Source organism: Scleropages formosus, chromosome 17 (assembly GCF_900964775.1).
Source record: "Scleropages formosus chromosome 17, fSclFor1.1, whole genome shotgun sequence".
Lineage (NCBI taxonomy): Eukaryota > Metazoa > Chordata > Actinopteri > Osteoglossiformes > Osteoglossidae > Scleropages > Scleropages formosus.
The window spans coordinates 21,721,011-21,738,741 of NC_041822.1; the positions used below are offsets into that span (position 1 = coordinate 21,721,011).

The 17,731-nt window shown below is 40.7% G+C and overlaps 1 protein-coding gene and 2 non-coding genes across 5 annotated transcripts; 2 read left to right on the top strand and 1 right to left on the bottom strand.

Annotated features, from left to right (window-relative positions):
* Nucleotides 1–2,395: 2,395 nt before the first annotated feature.
* Nucleotides 2,396–15,848, bottom strand: fbxw2 (F-box and WD repeat domain containing 2). Of its 3 annotated transcripts, none has more exons than XM_018758430.2 (8): nucleotides 15,770–15,848; nucleotides 12,813–12,913; nucleotides 8,973–9,482; nucleotides 6,497–6,691; nucleotides 5,832–5,965; nucleotides 5,288–5,374; nucleotides 4,570–4,742; nucleotides 2,396–3,485 (listed from the first exon to the last, which is right to left on the bottom strand). In XM_018758430.2, exons 3-8 carry the CDS (start codon nucleotides 9,460–9,462, stop codon nucleotides 3,197–3,199), a joined length of 1,368 nt encoding a protein of 455 aa, XP_018613946.1. In that variant the 5' UTR covers nucleotides 9,463–9,482; nucleotides 12,813–12,913; nucleotides 15,770–15,848; the 3' UTR covers nucleotides 2,396–3,196. The 3 variants fall into 3 exon arrangements, with proteins under 3 accessions (XP_018613946.1, XP_018613948.1, XP_018613945.1); XM_018758432.2 differs by having other exon boundaries at nucleotides 4,570–4,739; nucleotides 15,770–15,840; XM_018758429.2 differs by lacking the exon at nucleotides 15,770–15,848 and adding an exon at nucleotides 13,018–13,897.
* A 223-nt stretch (nucleotides 15,849–16,071) lies between these two features.
* Nucleotides 16,072–16,143, top strand: trnae-cuc (transfer RNA glutamic acid (anticodon CUC)). The gene has a single exon. It is a non-coding gene; the product is annotated as a tRNA-Glu (tRNA).
* Nucleotides 16,144–16,421: 278 nt separating this feature from the next.
* On the top strand, nucleotides 16,422–16,493 carry trnae-cuc (transfer RNA glutamic acid (anticodon CUC)). The gene has a single exon. It is a non-coding gene; the product is annotated as a tRNA-Glu (tRNA).
* The last annotated feature ends 1,238 nt before the right edge of the window (nucleotides 16,494–17,731 follow it).

The window sequence follows — 17,731 nt, forward strand, 5'->3', positions numbered from 1 at the left end:
GTATAAATATGTTTAATTACTTGATCTGGTACTGTAGGATTTAAAGTCAAATTCAATATAGTACCTATAACCTGGACATTACAGCCCAAAGGACCACAGCTCAAGCACTACTTTAGAGAACATTGGTTTTAAAATACCAAGAAAAAAATCTAGGTGTCTAAATCTAGATGAAAGAGCAGAAATTTTAAAACCTTGCACTGGTTGCTCTTTTCTCTGGCTGGACTTGTATACTTCCTGATCTCACTGTTATGACTTTGCTGCACATGGTCACACACCTGAAAGCCAGTTGTTGACATCGATGCAGTTGATGCAGTAAGATGTGAGGCCTGCAGCTGCAAGAACTAACACACACATGAACAGGCATTCTCAGCAACAAAGATGACACAGGGAGGCTAGTGCTGCTGTAGCCCTCAAGTTGAGGTTGGTTAAGATGTTGGATTTCCCTCTGTGACCTTTAGAATAATGTCTTAAAGAGAACCAAAAGAATATGAGCTGGACAATTACCAAGAATGGAAAAGGAAACCCAAACATTACTACCACTTTTAGACATGAATACTCAGCTCATCAGTTCATTTTTCAAATTAGTTTTTCAAGTACCAAATACTAGATCTTAACAGGAGGCTCACTGAATACTCTTGGCTTTTACTCCCGTTCTAGACATCACACCGTTTTGAGGTGTCAGCAGATCTTTTTTTTAAAAAAGAAAAAAAGCACTCCAAGTACCAAAAGCTTGTAGCCACTGGACCAAACCTTGTAGAGCACATTCAGTCTTTCTCAAGACTTGAAACCTTGTGGACAACATTGATGCTTACGATAAGAAAAGGGGAAGCTGTGAATTTTCTGTTTTAACCATGTGATATACTTTCTTGCAGACTTGTATAAAATGTACGATTTTTCCCTTTTATTGCTTGTGTAGCAAAGTTTGCTTTGAAACGTACTGCAATGACAATGTCACGTGCTGGATTTTTTGCTTCCGTTAAACTTCAGCCATTAGGCTTGAAAAATTCCCCGACGGCCATAAATGCTGCGGCTGCTGTGACAACACTCTCACACAACCTCTTATGACTGTCATTTTGATATGGCGGTCAGCACAAGTAACGTTGCTTCTGCAACAGAATACATTTTAAAAAAGTGATTTACACAATATAAACTATGTTGAAATAAACTATGATAAAGTACTAAGGACAAATTTTTTGGGGTCGATAGTTATGCCAAAAATAATTAAGTGGAAGTCTCCGGTTTTTTTGCTACATTTAAAAAAAAAAAAAAAAAAAACACTTCAACAGTTCCTTTAAATATGAACCTCAATTATTGCACTTCCATTGGGAAAAACCCTTTAAGGAGAATGTTATTTGAACTCAAGGGGGAGAAAACAGTCCTGCAACTGTTGAGCAAACAGCTCCAGATTTGTGGTGCAAAGGAGAGACAAATCACCATCAACGGAGCTCCAAAAATGTTATTCTGGATAAACTGATGATTCATTAGTCATTATGGATTGCAACTTTTGTCGACATGGAAAACATTACAAGAACGCTTTTACTTCCTTAGCAAAAAAGCCTTACCCCATTTAGTCCTTCCTAATGTCAGCCTTTGTTTTTGATACTGCATTATATGTATAATACAAATTTTTAATAATTTAAAAGTGCTACAATCACTATAAGTAAAAACACACACGGACTGCATAGAGCACAAATTGCTCCCAGCTGTTTTCATCAGTTAAACTGCAGCTTTCAGAATTTCCCATTATGCAAAGGAACTCTTGTGTAAACAGTGTACACTAGCATCTGTTGTTACAAACTTTCTGTAAAACTTAAAGCTTCATAAATCATCAGACGTGGGCCTGAAGGAAAATCACATGCTTGTGCACAAACAATGTATTCTGGGAAAGATACCCTTTAGCTTACACTTGTTACACTATGTACCTTCTGTTAAAAGATTATGGAGCCAGGGAACAATGACTTTGTTAAACACAAATGGCTATAAACACCAGCCAAAAAAATTGCCTAATAATGTCTTACTTGGGCAGTGAAATGTGTATCACCAAACTTGAATGGAACAAAAGACACAACGTGGAAAGGTTCTTGACTTCCTCTTGACTTTGACGTGCTGCAGTCTACTAGTGCTTACTGAGGCTTCATTTTAACAAAACACTGGCTGGACATGAGACTGGACCATGTATTTAGGAAATAAAATGTTTATATAATCTCCAGGACACTGACATATAAAAAAGCTAACACACACTTGAACACGGTAGTACAGTTAAGTCTAGCAGGACCCAATTTCGTGCTTAGATTTAGTGTTCAGTAATATCCAGTATCATTTGTGCTGATGTGTGCTCACTACCAGCTACAGCACTGCTTAATTCAAAATAATTTTGGGGAGCAAAGTGATTAAAAATAACTTTAGGATTGATAGCAACTTAAATACGGCATAATTTTAAAAAAAGGACATTGTTTTTAAAAGCACTTAACAGAAACCACTGAATGTCAACTTTAAAAATACTGTCCTGTGTTATAATGTATGACGTCTCGAAAAATATAAACAGCATTTCCATCACATTATCAAAGCATTTTTCAACAGTGTTTTCCCCCCACTTTAGAAATTCTACTGATGCAGTCTAAGCACAAAAGTACGGTCTCTGTTGATGCAAGAAAAAATTTAATTATTATAACTAACTTACTGAAGCATAAGTTGTTATAATAACCCAGTTAACTGTACTTTTTTTGATGCCGTTATCGTTTCCGTAGCACTGTGGTAAGTAGAAACCCAAGAACATGCAACAGCTCCAGCAGTCTCTTTATCACACTATACATATTCTTCTTTCTGAAGACCTTAAACATATCTGACGACTACCGCTTTCAGACACAGTGCGAGATGGATTAAAGAAAGAAGCACACATGGGCACTGGGCTGCTAATAAAAACATAAGCACCACTGATGTGGGTAGTGTCAATTTCTGTCAAGATTTGCACATGTCTTCACTAGATGTCAGGCATGTCCTGCGCATGCCAGCCAGGCTGTCTGTTCTTGTTATTTTTAAAAGAAGTTAGATACACGTGTGTGTGAGCATTAGCTAGTTCAGGCTGCGATACTTTGGTTCATGCAATGTCCCGCTTGGTGGCCGGCGAACGTCCAAGCAGCACCAGATGGGATAGTTTATGTTGCCTTGTTTCCAGCACTTCATGGCCTCTGCTTTCCTAGCCATTCTCCTTCCACAGCACCAGATGAATACTATGGTCCGGCATGCTCGTGGCAAACACTAGCCCTGAGTCGTTCTTCCCATCGAGTCCATCCAGCCAGGAAGTGACGCCGGGGAGGAAGCTGGATCCTCGCTTGGACTTCCTATATGCTGGCAAAGGCCAGCGACCCATAATGCTCTCTGTCCTCAGGTCCATGACATACAAGAAATGGTTGTCAAAAAAGAGTGCAAAAACTTCCCCTAAGCTAAGCAAAGACAGGTTTGCAGAGTCCTGTGTTTTGATAACCCTGAAAAAGAAAGGAGAGATAGATATCAACTTGTATACTGGAGGTGAAGGGTGCCAGTAAAATGACATCTTGCCCATATTTTAACAATGTACATAGTTCTTAAAATGTATACAATAATTCCACACCACACTAAAAATTCTAGAGTACTTCAGTGGAATTTTTTAAACTAATTGGCAAAACAGTCGGTTAAATCAAGACATAGATGTGACACACTATACGCAAAGGTGTATTTTATTCTAATATCTCATTATTTATGTGCACATATCATTGCATGTTCTCTTAGAAACACCTGTCACATTAAACTGCCTTTACAGTTTTGAGCCCCTTTTTTCCTCTGTAATGCTAAAAATACTGTCATGTCATGCATATCAAAGCATCAGTGCGATCACCACAATCATGCCATTCCTTTCAAAGGTGATAAATCACAGCGCCACAACATAATATGAATGCATCCCTTCCCTGATACATGAACACGTAGGTAAAGTGGCCAGCAAATGAATAAAGCAAACAGGCCACATAGCTGTGTTACAACAGGAAAATACAACAACCAACAATGTAAAAATCAGGCCCAAATGGAAACCACACTCGAAAACACGGAGCAAAAGTAAAAGAACTTTTCAGGCTTGCTGGGAGTTTTCTTAGTGATGATCCTGTGTTAGTGAAGTTTTTACCATTCTGAAATACACAATCACATGAGCACCTCCACTGCTGCAGTCTTATTATTGTAAACATGCAATTAGCAAACTGTATACCACTTTCAGTTGGTGTGGTCAACACACACTGTATACACACCCAAACATTTTGCTGCAAGGTCATGTTCTGACTGACACTACAAAACAGAACAATGCAACCTGCTCCAGAAACAATACCTGTTTTAAATAATTCAGTCTTGTCATGTAGTACAACATTCAATACAGACCGCCCAGGGTGAAACCAGAATTTTTCTATTGCCCCTCTTCTTGTGGCTCTCTACTATACATCAAAGTGGGGAAAAAAGCAGCAAACGCAAACAGAATTCCAGTCTCCAGAGCTCCCCAATGCTGCTGTCTCTCAGGGAGCCAAACAACAAAAGCTGAACAGATACCTGAGGATTTCGTAGCTGGCGAAGTCCCACTGGTATAGTCCTAGGTCTGAGCTGCACACGATGTGCCTGCCATCGAACTGCAGGCGAGGCTGGAGACAGACACTGCGGTCCTCCGAAACTGATAAGGTCTTTAAGCACTTGCAGTTAATCTCTCTCCCGATTGGCCAGACCTGCTTGACAACAAAAACAATGTGTAATGTGCTTTTTCACTAAACTTTGGGCCAGTTAAGCAACTTATATTTTTCCCCTCCATGTCTGTAGCTGCTCATCCAGTTCAGAGGCTACCCCAGACTCATAAGGCAGGAGGAAGGGTTCACCCTGGAGCAGCAGCTAAACTATCACAGGGCAATCTCTCATGCACACACACCAGGGGTAGTCATCAATTAATCTCAAATTATCTGGACTATGACAGGAAAACTATGCAAGAACAGGGGAAAAAAGGAAAGAGCTTCGTACACCCGAACGCACACCCCAAGAGCTACACTATTCTGCCATCCATATCTAATATTAATAGTTTAAAATGAGCTCAAGTTTAGCAGTTAATACACATTGAACATAGTTGCATAAAACAATACATAGTTTTAAAGGAACCAACACTTAGCAGGCTAACAGTCTATACACACCCTTAATAAAATCTATTAAATATTACAATTGGCAGTAACATTTCAATTAATGACATTCATAACAGCTTTCAGAGCAAAATGTAATAAAACTTTACCTTTATCTCATATTTATCAGCACTCAATAAAATATAGTCACCAGGACTATGCATCAGTGACTCCACCTGACTTTTTTGTAAGACAACCTAAATAAAGGATAAAAAAACAAGGTTATTCTCATGCCATGAAGACACTTCTCACCGAGTACAAAAAATATATATGTATAGTCCAAGTATGATAACTACACTATGCAAATGAACAAATATGAAACTGCAGTAATGACACAGTATTAATAAGCACTAAAATTTATGCACCCAAAATACCCATATAAGTTTAGTTTTCAGCTGACGAAAGTGTTAGGGATGCAAGCATAAAAGGAGAATTATTTTTTTAATTTAAAGTGTGACCCTTGGCAAAAAAAAAAAAAAAAAAGGACCTGCAGTGGAAGCTCAGCAAAGAGCGTTAAAAACAGACATCGCCCATACTAACAAGTTTATGAGTAATGGTTTATGAGTAATGAGGCCTGTAGATGTGCTGGTGCTGCACATACGATTTTACAAAACAACGCAACGTCCTGAGTCGACCTCTACAGAACAGACGTACCTTAGTGACCCATTCCGTGTGGCCTGTGAGCGTATTGAGACACGTCCCCGCTGACAAGGACCACACCTTCACAGTGAAATCTGCAGAGCCACTGACAAGCGTGTCCAGTTCATCGTTGTAATCTATACTGAACACTGCAGTGTGATACAACGGTAGCGTTAAGGTTTAAATAACATGCATTAAGTTTTGTATTTAAGGAGCTTAAAGAACTGCAATCAACAGATGCACTTCAACATCTGCAATTACACAACACGCTTGAATACCACAAATAGCCATCTTTGAACAAGCAGCCGATACCTATCTTTCTAGCTCTCTCTTGCAGACACTAGACACCCTGAGATGAACTTTAACACGCACAGAGTTATTTCAGGTTCGCAGCAGTGGCCACATTGCAACAACTAGCCTCAGAGAAATGTACCATATTGAAAAAGTTAAAGGAAGCCGCCTAAATCCTGTCAGCTTCCTGTGCAAATCCTAAAAACAAAAGGCTGCGTTTAAAAACACGTCCTGTTTTCAGTCCGGCCTATCCCTTATGTTTCACTCCTAAGGCAGCAAACAGAGCACTTGTACTCATATCCAGAATGTACATTTTTAGAGTGAAATAACCCAGAAAAAAAAAAAGTGCCCCCTGCCCCCAGTAAGGTGGCCACTTCACCAAAACCTACCTGCGCCGGTGTGTCCACGAAAGTGCTGGATTTTGGCCCCGGAGCTCCATTCCCAGCAGGCTATTGTGTTGTCAAAAGACCCTGTCACCAGCTTCTGCTCGTCAAACTTGACCACAGCGCAAGTGTGTGTCTGGATCCCGTAGATACACTGCCCAGTGCATACGTCCCACAGCTTGGCAGAGAGGTCATCTGAGCCTGTTCCACAACAAAAAAAAAAAAAAAAAACGTGTATAACAACGCATGATGCCATGATTAACACTGATTTTATACAACTCCTGGGTTCGGACATGGATTCCCGTCCAGGTTAGTCTGAATGGAATTTCATGTTCTCTCCATGTTCCCATAAGTTTCCTTCAGGTGCTCTGATTTCCTCCCACAGTCCTAAAACATGCATTGCTGGTGAACTGGTGACTCACCCACAGCATGCAAGAATGCAAGTTACACTGGTCTGCTGTCTGGATGAATACATAACTAAGTAGTGCAAGTCATCTCGGACAAAGGTATCAGCTATTTTACCTTTCGTTATGTGCAAAAGCCCTGCAGTGGACTAAGCCCTCACTCCCTAAGCTTCCGGGATGGGGTCTGGAACACCAACAATGCTGCACTAGACAAACTCAAGTCAGTGATAATGAAAGCATGAACAAAAGAATAACACATGATATTAGAGAGGTTAAGGACACCACAACATAAATAAAATGTAAGTTTCAAAAATCTAGTAGGGGTTAGTTTCATTTTCCAGTAAGATCTTATGGCACTGGCACTTGCCAGCCAAAGTGGAGAAAAAGATACCATAGGCACTTAACCTATGCTTTGACATGTGGTTCTTAATTTAATCCAATACAATTTCATGCACACGAGGACTGATTTTTCAGCCCAAGAGCAGTAATCTCATGTGAATTGGACAAATTTATTTCTCTTGAATACTAACATTCTAATACCTTGATGGAGGTCTTCTGACACATTGCACACTTAACTGCTTTGCGATTATGAAGGATGCTGGACGCTAAACTTGTTTACTAAGCTATTTAATCATTTATTAATTTAACACACTTTTTCTCCAAAGCAATTTACAACGTTAAGCTAGTTACAACTGATTTACCCATTTATATATCTGGATAATTTTCACAGTAAAAGACTACAAGATGCACTCCACAAAGTATAAAAAACAAGTTAGGAGTTTGGATGCTCGGAACTTCATGGTATAGACAAGATTAGGAAAAAATTACAGCAAGTATCAACTTGCTGAATAGTTTTATTTTTCAAATGCATGCATTTTGGTAGGATGCCATCATCAATTTTTCCCAGTTTTACAGTATAGATTCAGGGTAAGTACCTTGATTTGAGAGAAATACAGCAAGATGCGACATTCAAACCCGAGTCCTTTGAGAGCAAGGCAGCAGCTCTAACCGCAACGGCATTTACTGCTTCAGTTCTGTTTTACACCATGTTCAATTACACTTATCAATTGCTTGATCAGTCAAAATCAGAGACATGTTGAAGTTGTCAAAAATCACAGAATGACTATATCCTATGGCTGCCTCCAGCACGCACTGGAACGGTTTGCAGCTGAGTGCGAAGCGGTGGGGATGAGGATCAGCACCTCAAAGTCTGAGTCCATGGTTCTCTCACGGAAAAGGATGGTATGCCCCCTCCAGGTAAGGGGAGAGTTTTTGCCCCAGGTGGAGGAGTTCAAGTATCTTGGGGTCTTGCTCACGAGTGAGGGAAGAAGGTAGCGTGAGATTGGCCATAGGCTGGGAGCAGTGGCAGCAGTAATGCGGTCGCTGTACCGGTCTGTAGTGGTGAAGGGGGAGCTGAGCCATAAGGCGAAGCTCTCCATTTACCGGTCAATCTACGTCGCTACCCTCACCTATGGTCAACAACTCTGGGTGATGACCGAAAGAATAAGATCGCGGATACAAGCGGCCGAAATGAGTTTTCTCCGCAGGGTGCTGGGACTCACTCTCCGTGACAGGGTGAGGAGTTCGGACATCCGGGAGGAGCTCAGAGTAGAGCCGCTACTCCTTCACATTGAGAGGAGCCAGTTGAGGTGGTTCGGGCATCTGATAAGGATGCCTCCTGGACGCCTCCCTTAGGAGGTATACCAGGAAAGGCCAATTGGGACAAGGCCCCGAGGTCAGCCCAGGACCCGCTGGAGGAATTATATCTCACAGTTGGCCTGGGAACAGCTGGGGATCCCCCAGGTTAAACTGGAGGAAGCTGCGGGGGACAGGGGCGGCTGGGCCTCTATGCTCTCCCTGCTGCCACCACGACCCTTTTAGGACAAGCGGGACAGAAGATGGATGGATGGACTATATCCTTCCTTATAACCATCATATATCACATGCCAAAATCATTTGCAATGCAACAGCCGGTGGGCCTCACAGGATGCTGAAATGAATGCGAAACTGGCAATTTTTTTCTCAATTAACACCTGGGGATAAAAAAAAAAAAAAAAAAAGGTAAAATAAAAACATACCTGTACAAAGAAGGCCATCCTTGTAGTAGAGGGCATAGACTCGCGCGCTGTGCCCAATCAGTGAGGATGTTTCAAAAGCCTCCTGGTCCCTCAGCTGCTTCATGCGCAGCTTGGCCTTGAGGTAGACTCTCTTCCAGTGGGTCGCATCCTGGATGGAGTCATCAATCTGCCAGCCGAGTTCACGACATGCCCCCTGCCACACCTCCGTACAGGCGCTCACCACCTTATTCCACTGCTTGCACACCAAGCAGCATGTAAGCAGCGTCTTGGGGTCCAGCCAGCGCAACAGGTAGAAGGTAAGCTCTAGGGGTAGCAGCCGCAAGAAGTCACGCTTTAGCAGCGTCTCCAGACTGTTGGACAGGTGCCGCAGTTGGGCCGCCCCACTCAGGCTGATCAGGTGGTCCAAGGACTGGTTCTTCTGCTGGTCAGTCAGCATGAGGAAGGTGGCGGAGACCGACTCCAGCCACCCCTCGAAGGCTGCCTTCTCCATGAGTTCATGGGAAGATTTAGCTGCAAGAGGAAAAAAGCTTCACAACCTCCTACTCAGGAGCATATGGGAATCTCTATATGTGACTCCACCAAACCACTAATCTCAACTGAATAACTCAAAAGAGAACAGCATCTTATGACGTAATTTTGGGCTTTGTATAGCAATAATACCATGCTGGTATTTAAAAATCACTGCTCCAACGATTTAACTCTTTATCCAAAAATCTAACCATATTTAATCCATTTACACAGCAGGGCTATTCAACGCATCTTCCACAAGGCTTCTACAGCAAAGCTTGGAGGGAAAAAAAAAAACAACAACAAGGTTTATGTTTGTCATTTCACTAGATACAGGTGTACAGCTGAACTGAAATGTGATATGTGCGAGTTCAGGTGTAACACAGATCAGCTTAGTGTCTCCCCAAACAGCAAAAATACTTCACATACATGACTCAGACTATTACCAATGCAGAATACAAATAATATGGCAATAAAAATAAAACCACAGAACACCAGTCACTGATGTCTGGGGTGGCTGATAAGCATCTTTCCCTGATGTCAAGAAGATTTTGTTGATTACAAAGGATGTACACCTGAGTCTGAGTGCAAATAAAAACTAACAAGACAATTACCAAAAAAAAAAAAAAAAAAAAATTCACCTTTTTTTGAATAGGAACAGGCCCCTACATCTGTGTGCAGCACAATCTTAAGCCCCAGATAAAAGTTTCTCTGCCAGGTAAAAAGTGTGAAACACAGTAACCTAATACAACCCATGGCAAAAATTATGGAATCACCACACTTTGAGATGTTCACACAGCTTTTTTACGCTGTAGCACATAAACAAATCACAGAGAGAACACAAAACAATTTTTGGTTAATAGCTGAATATTCTGGGTTCATTAAACATACCTCAAACAAATTAAATTATTTTAATTAATGGCAATTTTTTTTTCAAATCAAGTAGAAGAAAAAAATGATGGAATCACTTGATATTTGCATTTTTAAAACAAACACAGACACAAGTCAAACAATGCAAATTAGTCTACAGTTAAAAGAGAGCTTACTGAGCTGTTGGACTTGACAAATTGAAAGGAAACATGGCCCCAACAAGAATCAATGGAAAGGATAATAAAACTTCAAGAAGGAAATCCAACACAGAGTGTGGCAAAAGAAGTTGGTTGTTCCCAGTCAGCTGTGTATAAAATTTGGTGCAAGTATAAACAAAATGGAAAGGTAATAAAAGGAAAACATACGGGTAGACAAAGGAAGATGCCAAAGCATCAGGATAGAAAACTCAAAGCAATATGCCTTGCAAATAGAAAATGCACAACAAAACAAATGAAAAAATGGGCGGAAACTGGAGTCAATGTTTGTGACAGAACTGTAAGAAATCGGCTGAAAGAAATGGGATTCACATATAGAAAAGCCAAATGAAAACCAGCACTAACACCTAAACGAAGAAAACAAGGTTACAGTGGGCTAAAGAGAAGCAATCATGGAGTGTGGGTGACTGGATGAAAGTGATATTCAGTGATAAATCACGAATCTGCATTGACCAAGGCGATGATGCTGGAACTTTTGTCTGGTGCCGTTCTAATGAAACATATAAAGAGGACTGCCTCAAGAAAACAATCAAATTTCCCCAGTCATTTATGATATGGGGTTGCATGTCAGGTAAAGGACCAGGTGAGATGGCAATCATGACCTCAGCAGTCAATGCCCAGGTGTACACGGAAATTTTGGACACTTTTCTCATTGCATCAATAGAAAATAGGTTTAGTGATGATGAAGTAATTTTTCAGGATGATAATGCATCTTGCCACAGAGCAAAGAGTGTTAAAGCTTTTCTTCAGGAAAGGCATATCAACTCAATGACATGGCCAGCAAACAGTCAAGATCTCAATCCGATTGAAAATTTATGGTGAAAATTGAAAAAAACTGGTCCATGACAAGGCTCCATCCTGCAAAGCTGATCTGTTAATGGCTATTCGAGAAAGTTGGAACCAGACTGATGAAGAATATTGTTCTTCCTTAGTGAAGTCAATGCCTCAAAGAATCCAGGCCAGCATAAAAGCCTGAGGAGGAATGACAAAGTATTGACTGTATTTTTTTGTTGATGACTCCATAATATTTTCCTTAACATTAAGTGATTCCATAATTTTTTCCTCTACTTCATTTGGGAAAAAAAATGCCATTAAATTTAATTTGAGGTATGTTCAACAAAGCCAGAATGTCCAGCTATTAAACAAAAATTGCTTTGTGTTGTATCTGTGATTTGTTTATTTGCTATGAAGTAAAAAAGTTGGGCAAACATGCTCAAAGTGTGGTGATTCCATAATTTTTGCCAGGGGTTGTACCTTCTCCACATCAGGGTGTAAAAACAAAGAAGTAACTTATAGTTGTTCAAATGAGACACTGAATGTTTAAAATCTTTTAAATTTAAAACACTATTCATATTTTCCAGCAAGACTGCTTGCCATATGTAACTGTAGAAAGGAACTGAAGTGCTCTTATGAAATGTACTTACACAGAAACATTAACCTGTGGTTTAACATTAATGACTTTTTAAAAAAAAAAAAAAAAAAAATGCCACAAGTCAAATACATTCAGGGCACTAATCATACAAGCAAGCGAAAAATACACAACAGTCCCAGTCATGACCAACATGTAATGAAGGCCTTCTGTTTAGGCTAAAGTGATTTAGAATTTTTTTAAGAAGTCACAAACGATTACGATAAAATTAATGAAATGTAATTTTCATGGACTAAATTAGTCACTAATCTCCTAACACTATGGCACATTTTAGGTAAAGATGAATTACAATGTGACATATTTTTAGATTCAGAATCCCTTCTCCAGGTCTTTGATCTCGAATAGGAATTCAGTGAAGCTCAGCTGCCAAAACAGGCCATACTAAGACTTGCATGATGCTCTGACTCACTCTGGCAGTGACGGTAAATAAGATTCACTGGACTTTTCCACCCTAAAAATACACACACTCTACAGTACAGGTAAAGGAACACACCGGGCATGCAGATGTATCAAAGTATTCATTTTAACAGAGATTACGAATCAAATGGCCACATAAACAGCGCCTCCCATCACGGCACGGGGTGCAAATCACCACCAATCAATGTTTTATTTCTGATGGATCAACTTTTCACTGCTTCACCCAATCAGGAGGAAACCTGGCCACTAAGTAAGTCTTAAGTTCACTGAACTGCAAAAAAATCTCGGACTGAATAAACAGAAATATGCAAATGAATTGCTGCACATTGGTAAAACACCAGCACTTAGCACCAGTCGGTATCTGTCCGGTTTGAAAACATGCTTCACCGCGGAGAGCCTTACCATGTCCCGGGGACCCCGTACCGACCGCGAGGGCCGCCTTCCCGGCATAGATCCGCCACGAAGCCGCCGGCCGTCCGAGCCCAAAACCTGCGCGCAGAAGGCTGTCGCGACGGGGGTGTCATTAGCTGGACTCAACAGCACACATCAAAAATAATGATGATGGTCGGAATGTGGTTACGGCTTGGTTACACTAACGCTCACTCACGCAAATTTACACAGCTAAGGGGTGCACCGCGAGGAGGTCTTCCACCCGCGGCCTGCCTTAACTTAAGCCTCGGTGTTGAGTGGTAGCTAAGCGTGCAAAGGCGTCGCTCCGTCCGGCTTGAACGCACAATGAATGATTAACGCGGACCTTCAACAGCACCACCACCGATATTCATAGCTGTCAGTATCTCGTTAAATATCCGTATTGCGTTATCTTCAGTAGCCCTTTCCCCGTGTTTTTTACTTCTTAAAACTCGCCCACTGGATGTGTTAACTGAGCCGACAGCCAACGCGACGGCTCGCCTCTTCTCTCAACCGCGCGGCTGGAGCGCTGCAATCAGTAGCCGGACGCGTTCGCTGGGGCCACAGCGGACTCCTGGGCCGTTTTTTTTGTCCGCTGACACTATCGCTACCAGCCGAGCGAGTTTAGTTTCTGCAACCGGCGGCGGGTGCGACAGCAAGTGCTAGCAAATTCAAAGAAAAGAAAACATAGTACTTAGACGCATGTGAAATTATATACTTCTTCCCCAACGCGACGAACACCTTGTACAATTTTCAGGTTTTTTTTTTTTTTTTTTTTAATTTTTATTTAGTTGCTGTTTTGGTAAGCACAGCTACCTCAGGGCTTAGCCAGCTAAGGCCGGGCCCTTCCTTCCGGTAGCCCTAGAAACCGTATGCAACTACAGGAAGTAACCGGTTGGGTGCGCAGACGTAGGGAGACCTGGTTCCGGATCACTATGACTGTCCTTCAGACTACTTTACACACAATTTGTAACGTAAATATAACTTATTAAACAAGCTCGTTGGCTTCAGCTGATACCTAACACACTCACTTTGTGTAATAACAAACCTCCTTGGCCTTTTTTTTGCTTGGCAACAAAAACAGAAGTGGGTCACAACAACAAAGACAAAATGAAAATACAGAGAAAGAGCAAATAATGACAATACAGCCGAAAGGGAAAGGGTTACAATGTGTAGCAGTGGTGCTCATGTAAGGCAGAGAAGATGGAAAATAAGCTTAACTTAAGGTGTTTGGAAGAAATCAAAGTCTTTATTAAAGGTCCTTTGAGATGTTTGATGATTGTCGCTCCAGTAAGCCGATATTCTATCCCATACTCAAAATAAATATATCAAAATGCCTGTAGCCTGACATTCAGGACACATGTGAGATGTTCCTAGAGCTTTGCTGTGAGGATTCACTGTAGTGAGGTAAAACGTGTCAATAATGAATGAGCTTGGTGTAATAATGGTATTGCTAATAAATACAATGGCACTACTTCGATAGGTCAAGCAAGGTAACTTTGACAATCCCAATCCCTTTTAAGTGTTGAAACATTGTTGAGAAGGAATGGGATTCTTGTAATAAAAATGTCTGCTTTCCCTTCTGTTCCATAGCTCCCAGTTCAGTTTTGTACATAATATACGGTGACTTCATCACAAAAGTTGTACATTTTTTTAAAATGTAGAAAAATATATATATTCCTAAAATTACACTTAAGAATTTGGTCTTACTGATGTTATGACGGCCATCATACCAATCTGTCAGGTACACACTCCTATACAGCATCTCCTATACCAAATGTTTACTCCTGTACTAATTCTTCTATACCAGCTATACATTCATATACTACATATGTAATATCATTGTATGCTCCTATATTAAGTGTCTTTTACCAGCGATGTATTCCTATAGTAAGTCTACTTTACCAAGCTGCTCAGAATTCCAGAAAGTAAACGCACCTTCCGTTCCACAGGTGCAGCTACAGCCATTGCTAGTAATGGAGGTCCTGTATGAATGCATGGGAATGGACATCAGTGCAGCCCCAAAGCAGAGTACACGGCTAGACTGGCTTCGGCCGAGTGGCCCCAGCTAGTTTTTGATGATTGATGATTAGTGGAGAGGAGAAAAATGACTTCTGTGTCTAGTTTCTATCTTGGCATTCAGTTGCCATGACTCCTGAATGTGTCTTTATAGCTAGTGACTGTACACAAATATCTGCCTCGAGTTGCTACAGAATATTTTCACTTTTTTTTTTTTTTTTTTAAATTGAAACCAACAGCAGGTCAATGTCAAAACAAATTAACAATCGCAACTCCTCCATAAAAAGAGCATCACTGAAGGCGAATAGAAGAACCAAAATTTCTCACATTTACATTTATTCATTTAGCAGATGCTTTTCTCCAAAACGACGCTTATCTCATAGAAAATACAATGTGTGCATTAAATTAAAGCCGGACTTAGACAGATACGAGATTCTAAAGTACAGTTATTTACTTTCCACTATTTGAACCAATGTACATCACACAAGTAGCTGCATAAAACTTTATCCGAATATTGACTATTCTTAATCACATTCCTAAGAATATACTGTATATATAATATATATATTCTTTTTTTAAAAGAAACAATTTACATTACAGGAATAATTGCCTGAAGATTTATCCCTTGTTCAGTATGATCTAAAAGTTCTATAGAGCATGAACATTTACACATGACACATTATTCTCAGATAGTTCTCTCTTCCTCTTGTTCAGTGATAACCTTCACACTGTAAACAGGGTTTAAATAGGCAGTTGGGAGTTATGGCAACTAGATGCCAAGATGCTGGTTAATGGCAGTAAGAGGCAGCTGTTTAAGCATGAAGAAAGCAAGAGCAATGAAAGCGTGATGTTTAGCAAAAGCATTGAAGATGGCATAATGTCAGGTAGAAAGTTAGTATTTTAACTGGAATGAAGTAATATGGAAAACTTACGTTTGAGTCTGACAAAGAAGTAAGTGATCATGAATATTTCTCTCATTTTTCTTGCTCGACAGCAAAGTTTTTGATTTACTAGTAGTAGTTCGTTCGGTTCGTTGGCAATGGTGAAACTGAAAAAGAAGTTAATAAACGTGTCTGTAGTAACAGTCAGTTTGCAAAAAAAGATTTAGTAGCAGCGTAATAATGCTAATAATGTAGCGACGAAAAAAGTCAATCCTCACCCCCCAGCTTTTTACATATTAGAAATTTTATGTAATTTGTCTCTTTCTTTATGAGAAAGACTAGGCTAGTATATTTCCCTGGTGGTCTAGTGGTTAGGATTCGGCGCTCTCACCGCCGCGGCCCGGGTTCGATTCCCGGTCAGGGAAACTGTCCTTTTGTCTAGATCAATGACGCCAGGACCAATATAACACTGTATCCTGCAGGATTTCAAAAGAGATATTTTCACAAATATCTTGTAGCGGTTTCTCGCTGCGATCGAAGTGGCGTCACTTCAGTCAGCCAGCAAGTTGAATATACTGTACTACCGTTTAATCAGTTTCAGTCAATTATTTTTGCTGTAAAAATGATCTGCTATAATCTATTTTTACTCAAAATTTATGTAAGTATTGTATCATTAGGTGTTCTGTTACATACTTTTCTAACTTCCCTGGTGGTCTAGTGGTTAGGATTCGGCGCTCTCACCGCCGCGGCCCGGGTTCGATTCCCGGTCAGGGAACGTCAGGTTATCTTTTATAAATACCGGTATCCAGAAGTTCATGACTTGTCCTATGATACCCAAGGTATAAACAGGGTGTAATACTTACCCTCCCCTAGAGGCTGCATTTCTGCCGTAGATACATATCAGTGGAAGCCAAACTGTGGCAAGTCAAACGCACTTCTGCTTCATGCACAAAGACCTCTGTCCTATAGGGGGCGCTGTAAGTCACAGGTCACGTGGAAGTCGAATCACGGAAACGGTATTTAAAGGAACCGATAGTTATTTATGGGCTTGTCTCCTGTTTGATATGTGATAACGTCTTTCCTTCACATTATGGAAGAGCACAGACGAAAACGATGGAAATTAATTCTTTAGACCCGTTTTTTTCTTTTTTTTTTTTTTTTAACGGGAGCACACTTTATCAAAGAGAATAAACATGTACTATGCAGACATACGGTGTCTAGAATGTTCTGTCCTCCACTTGTGCTGTTATTGTTGACTAGGCTGTGTCCATTGTCTCTGTGATTAATTTAAGTCCATCCATCTGGTTGCCGGTCCTCTTCTTTTTCCTCCAGATGTTAAAATCTTTCCTTTTTAAGAGACTCTAATCTCACGATTGGTGGTTTCATCTGACGAGATCCACCTTGTTCCCCAGCTGGTTTTCCGTAGTGATTAGGGTAAGGATTATGGTTAGGGTTTGGGCTAGAATTAGGGTTGGGTTAGAGTTGGGTTAGGGTTAAAGTTACGCTGTGGGAGGAAACCTACATGCACATGCGTGAGGGACCATGCTGGTTTCTTCCAGCACTACAGTTCAGATGAGTCCATTTGTCCACCTTTGACATCCATAAAGACTTGGAGAAAAGGCCATTGTTTGAACAGCTCTCTTTGTTTTTTCCTTGGGGATACTCTTCGAAAATGTTAAGATCTTTTTCGGTTCTTCTGTTGCAGTTGGACCAAATTCTAAGCTTTGGTGTATCACCTGCCTGCCTGATCCCTTGCTGTTGATCACTGACCCCAAGGGACAGAATTGTCTCATTTATGTTTTTCAACCACATTTCAGTTCCACTAACCGTTAGTTGCTTCATCCCTTCATCCTTTTCTTTGCTTTAACGAATGTATCTTCCGAAGTATGACCCCAGTTTCAGACCAGAGGAGCGCAGTGTTCCTTAAAATGAGGTTCCGCTCCCAACGTCAAAATCTTAGGTCGGTATAAAATGAGGATTACAAGCGTTGCTGTTAGACATCTTCGATTTTTG

Bases quoted from the DNA above. Each gene is read 5' to 3' on its own strand.
- fbxw2 (XM_018758430.2), bottom strand. From the start codon at position 9,462: ATGGAGAAGGCAGCCTTCGAGGGGTGGCTGGAGTCGGTCTCCGCCACC. The intron at 4,743-5,287 runs GTAAAGTTTTAT...TTTGTTGTCAAG, and splicing joins CTGATAAATATGAGATAAAG to CAGGTCTGGCCAATCGGGAG. The intron at 3,486-4,569 runs GTATCTGTTCAG...TTTCTTTTTCAG, and splicing joins GCCAGCTACGAAATCCTCAG to GGTTATCAAAACACAGGACT.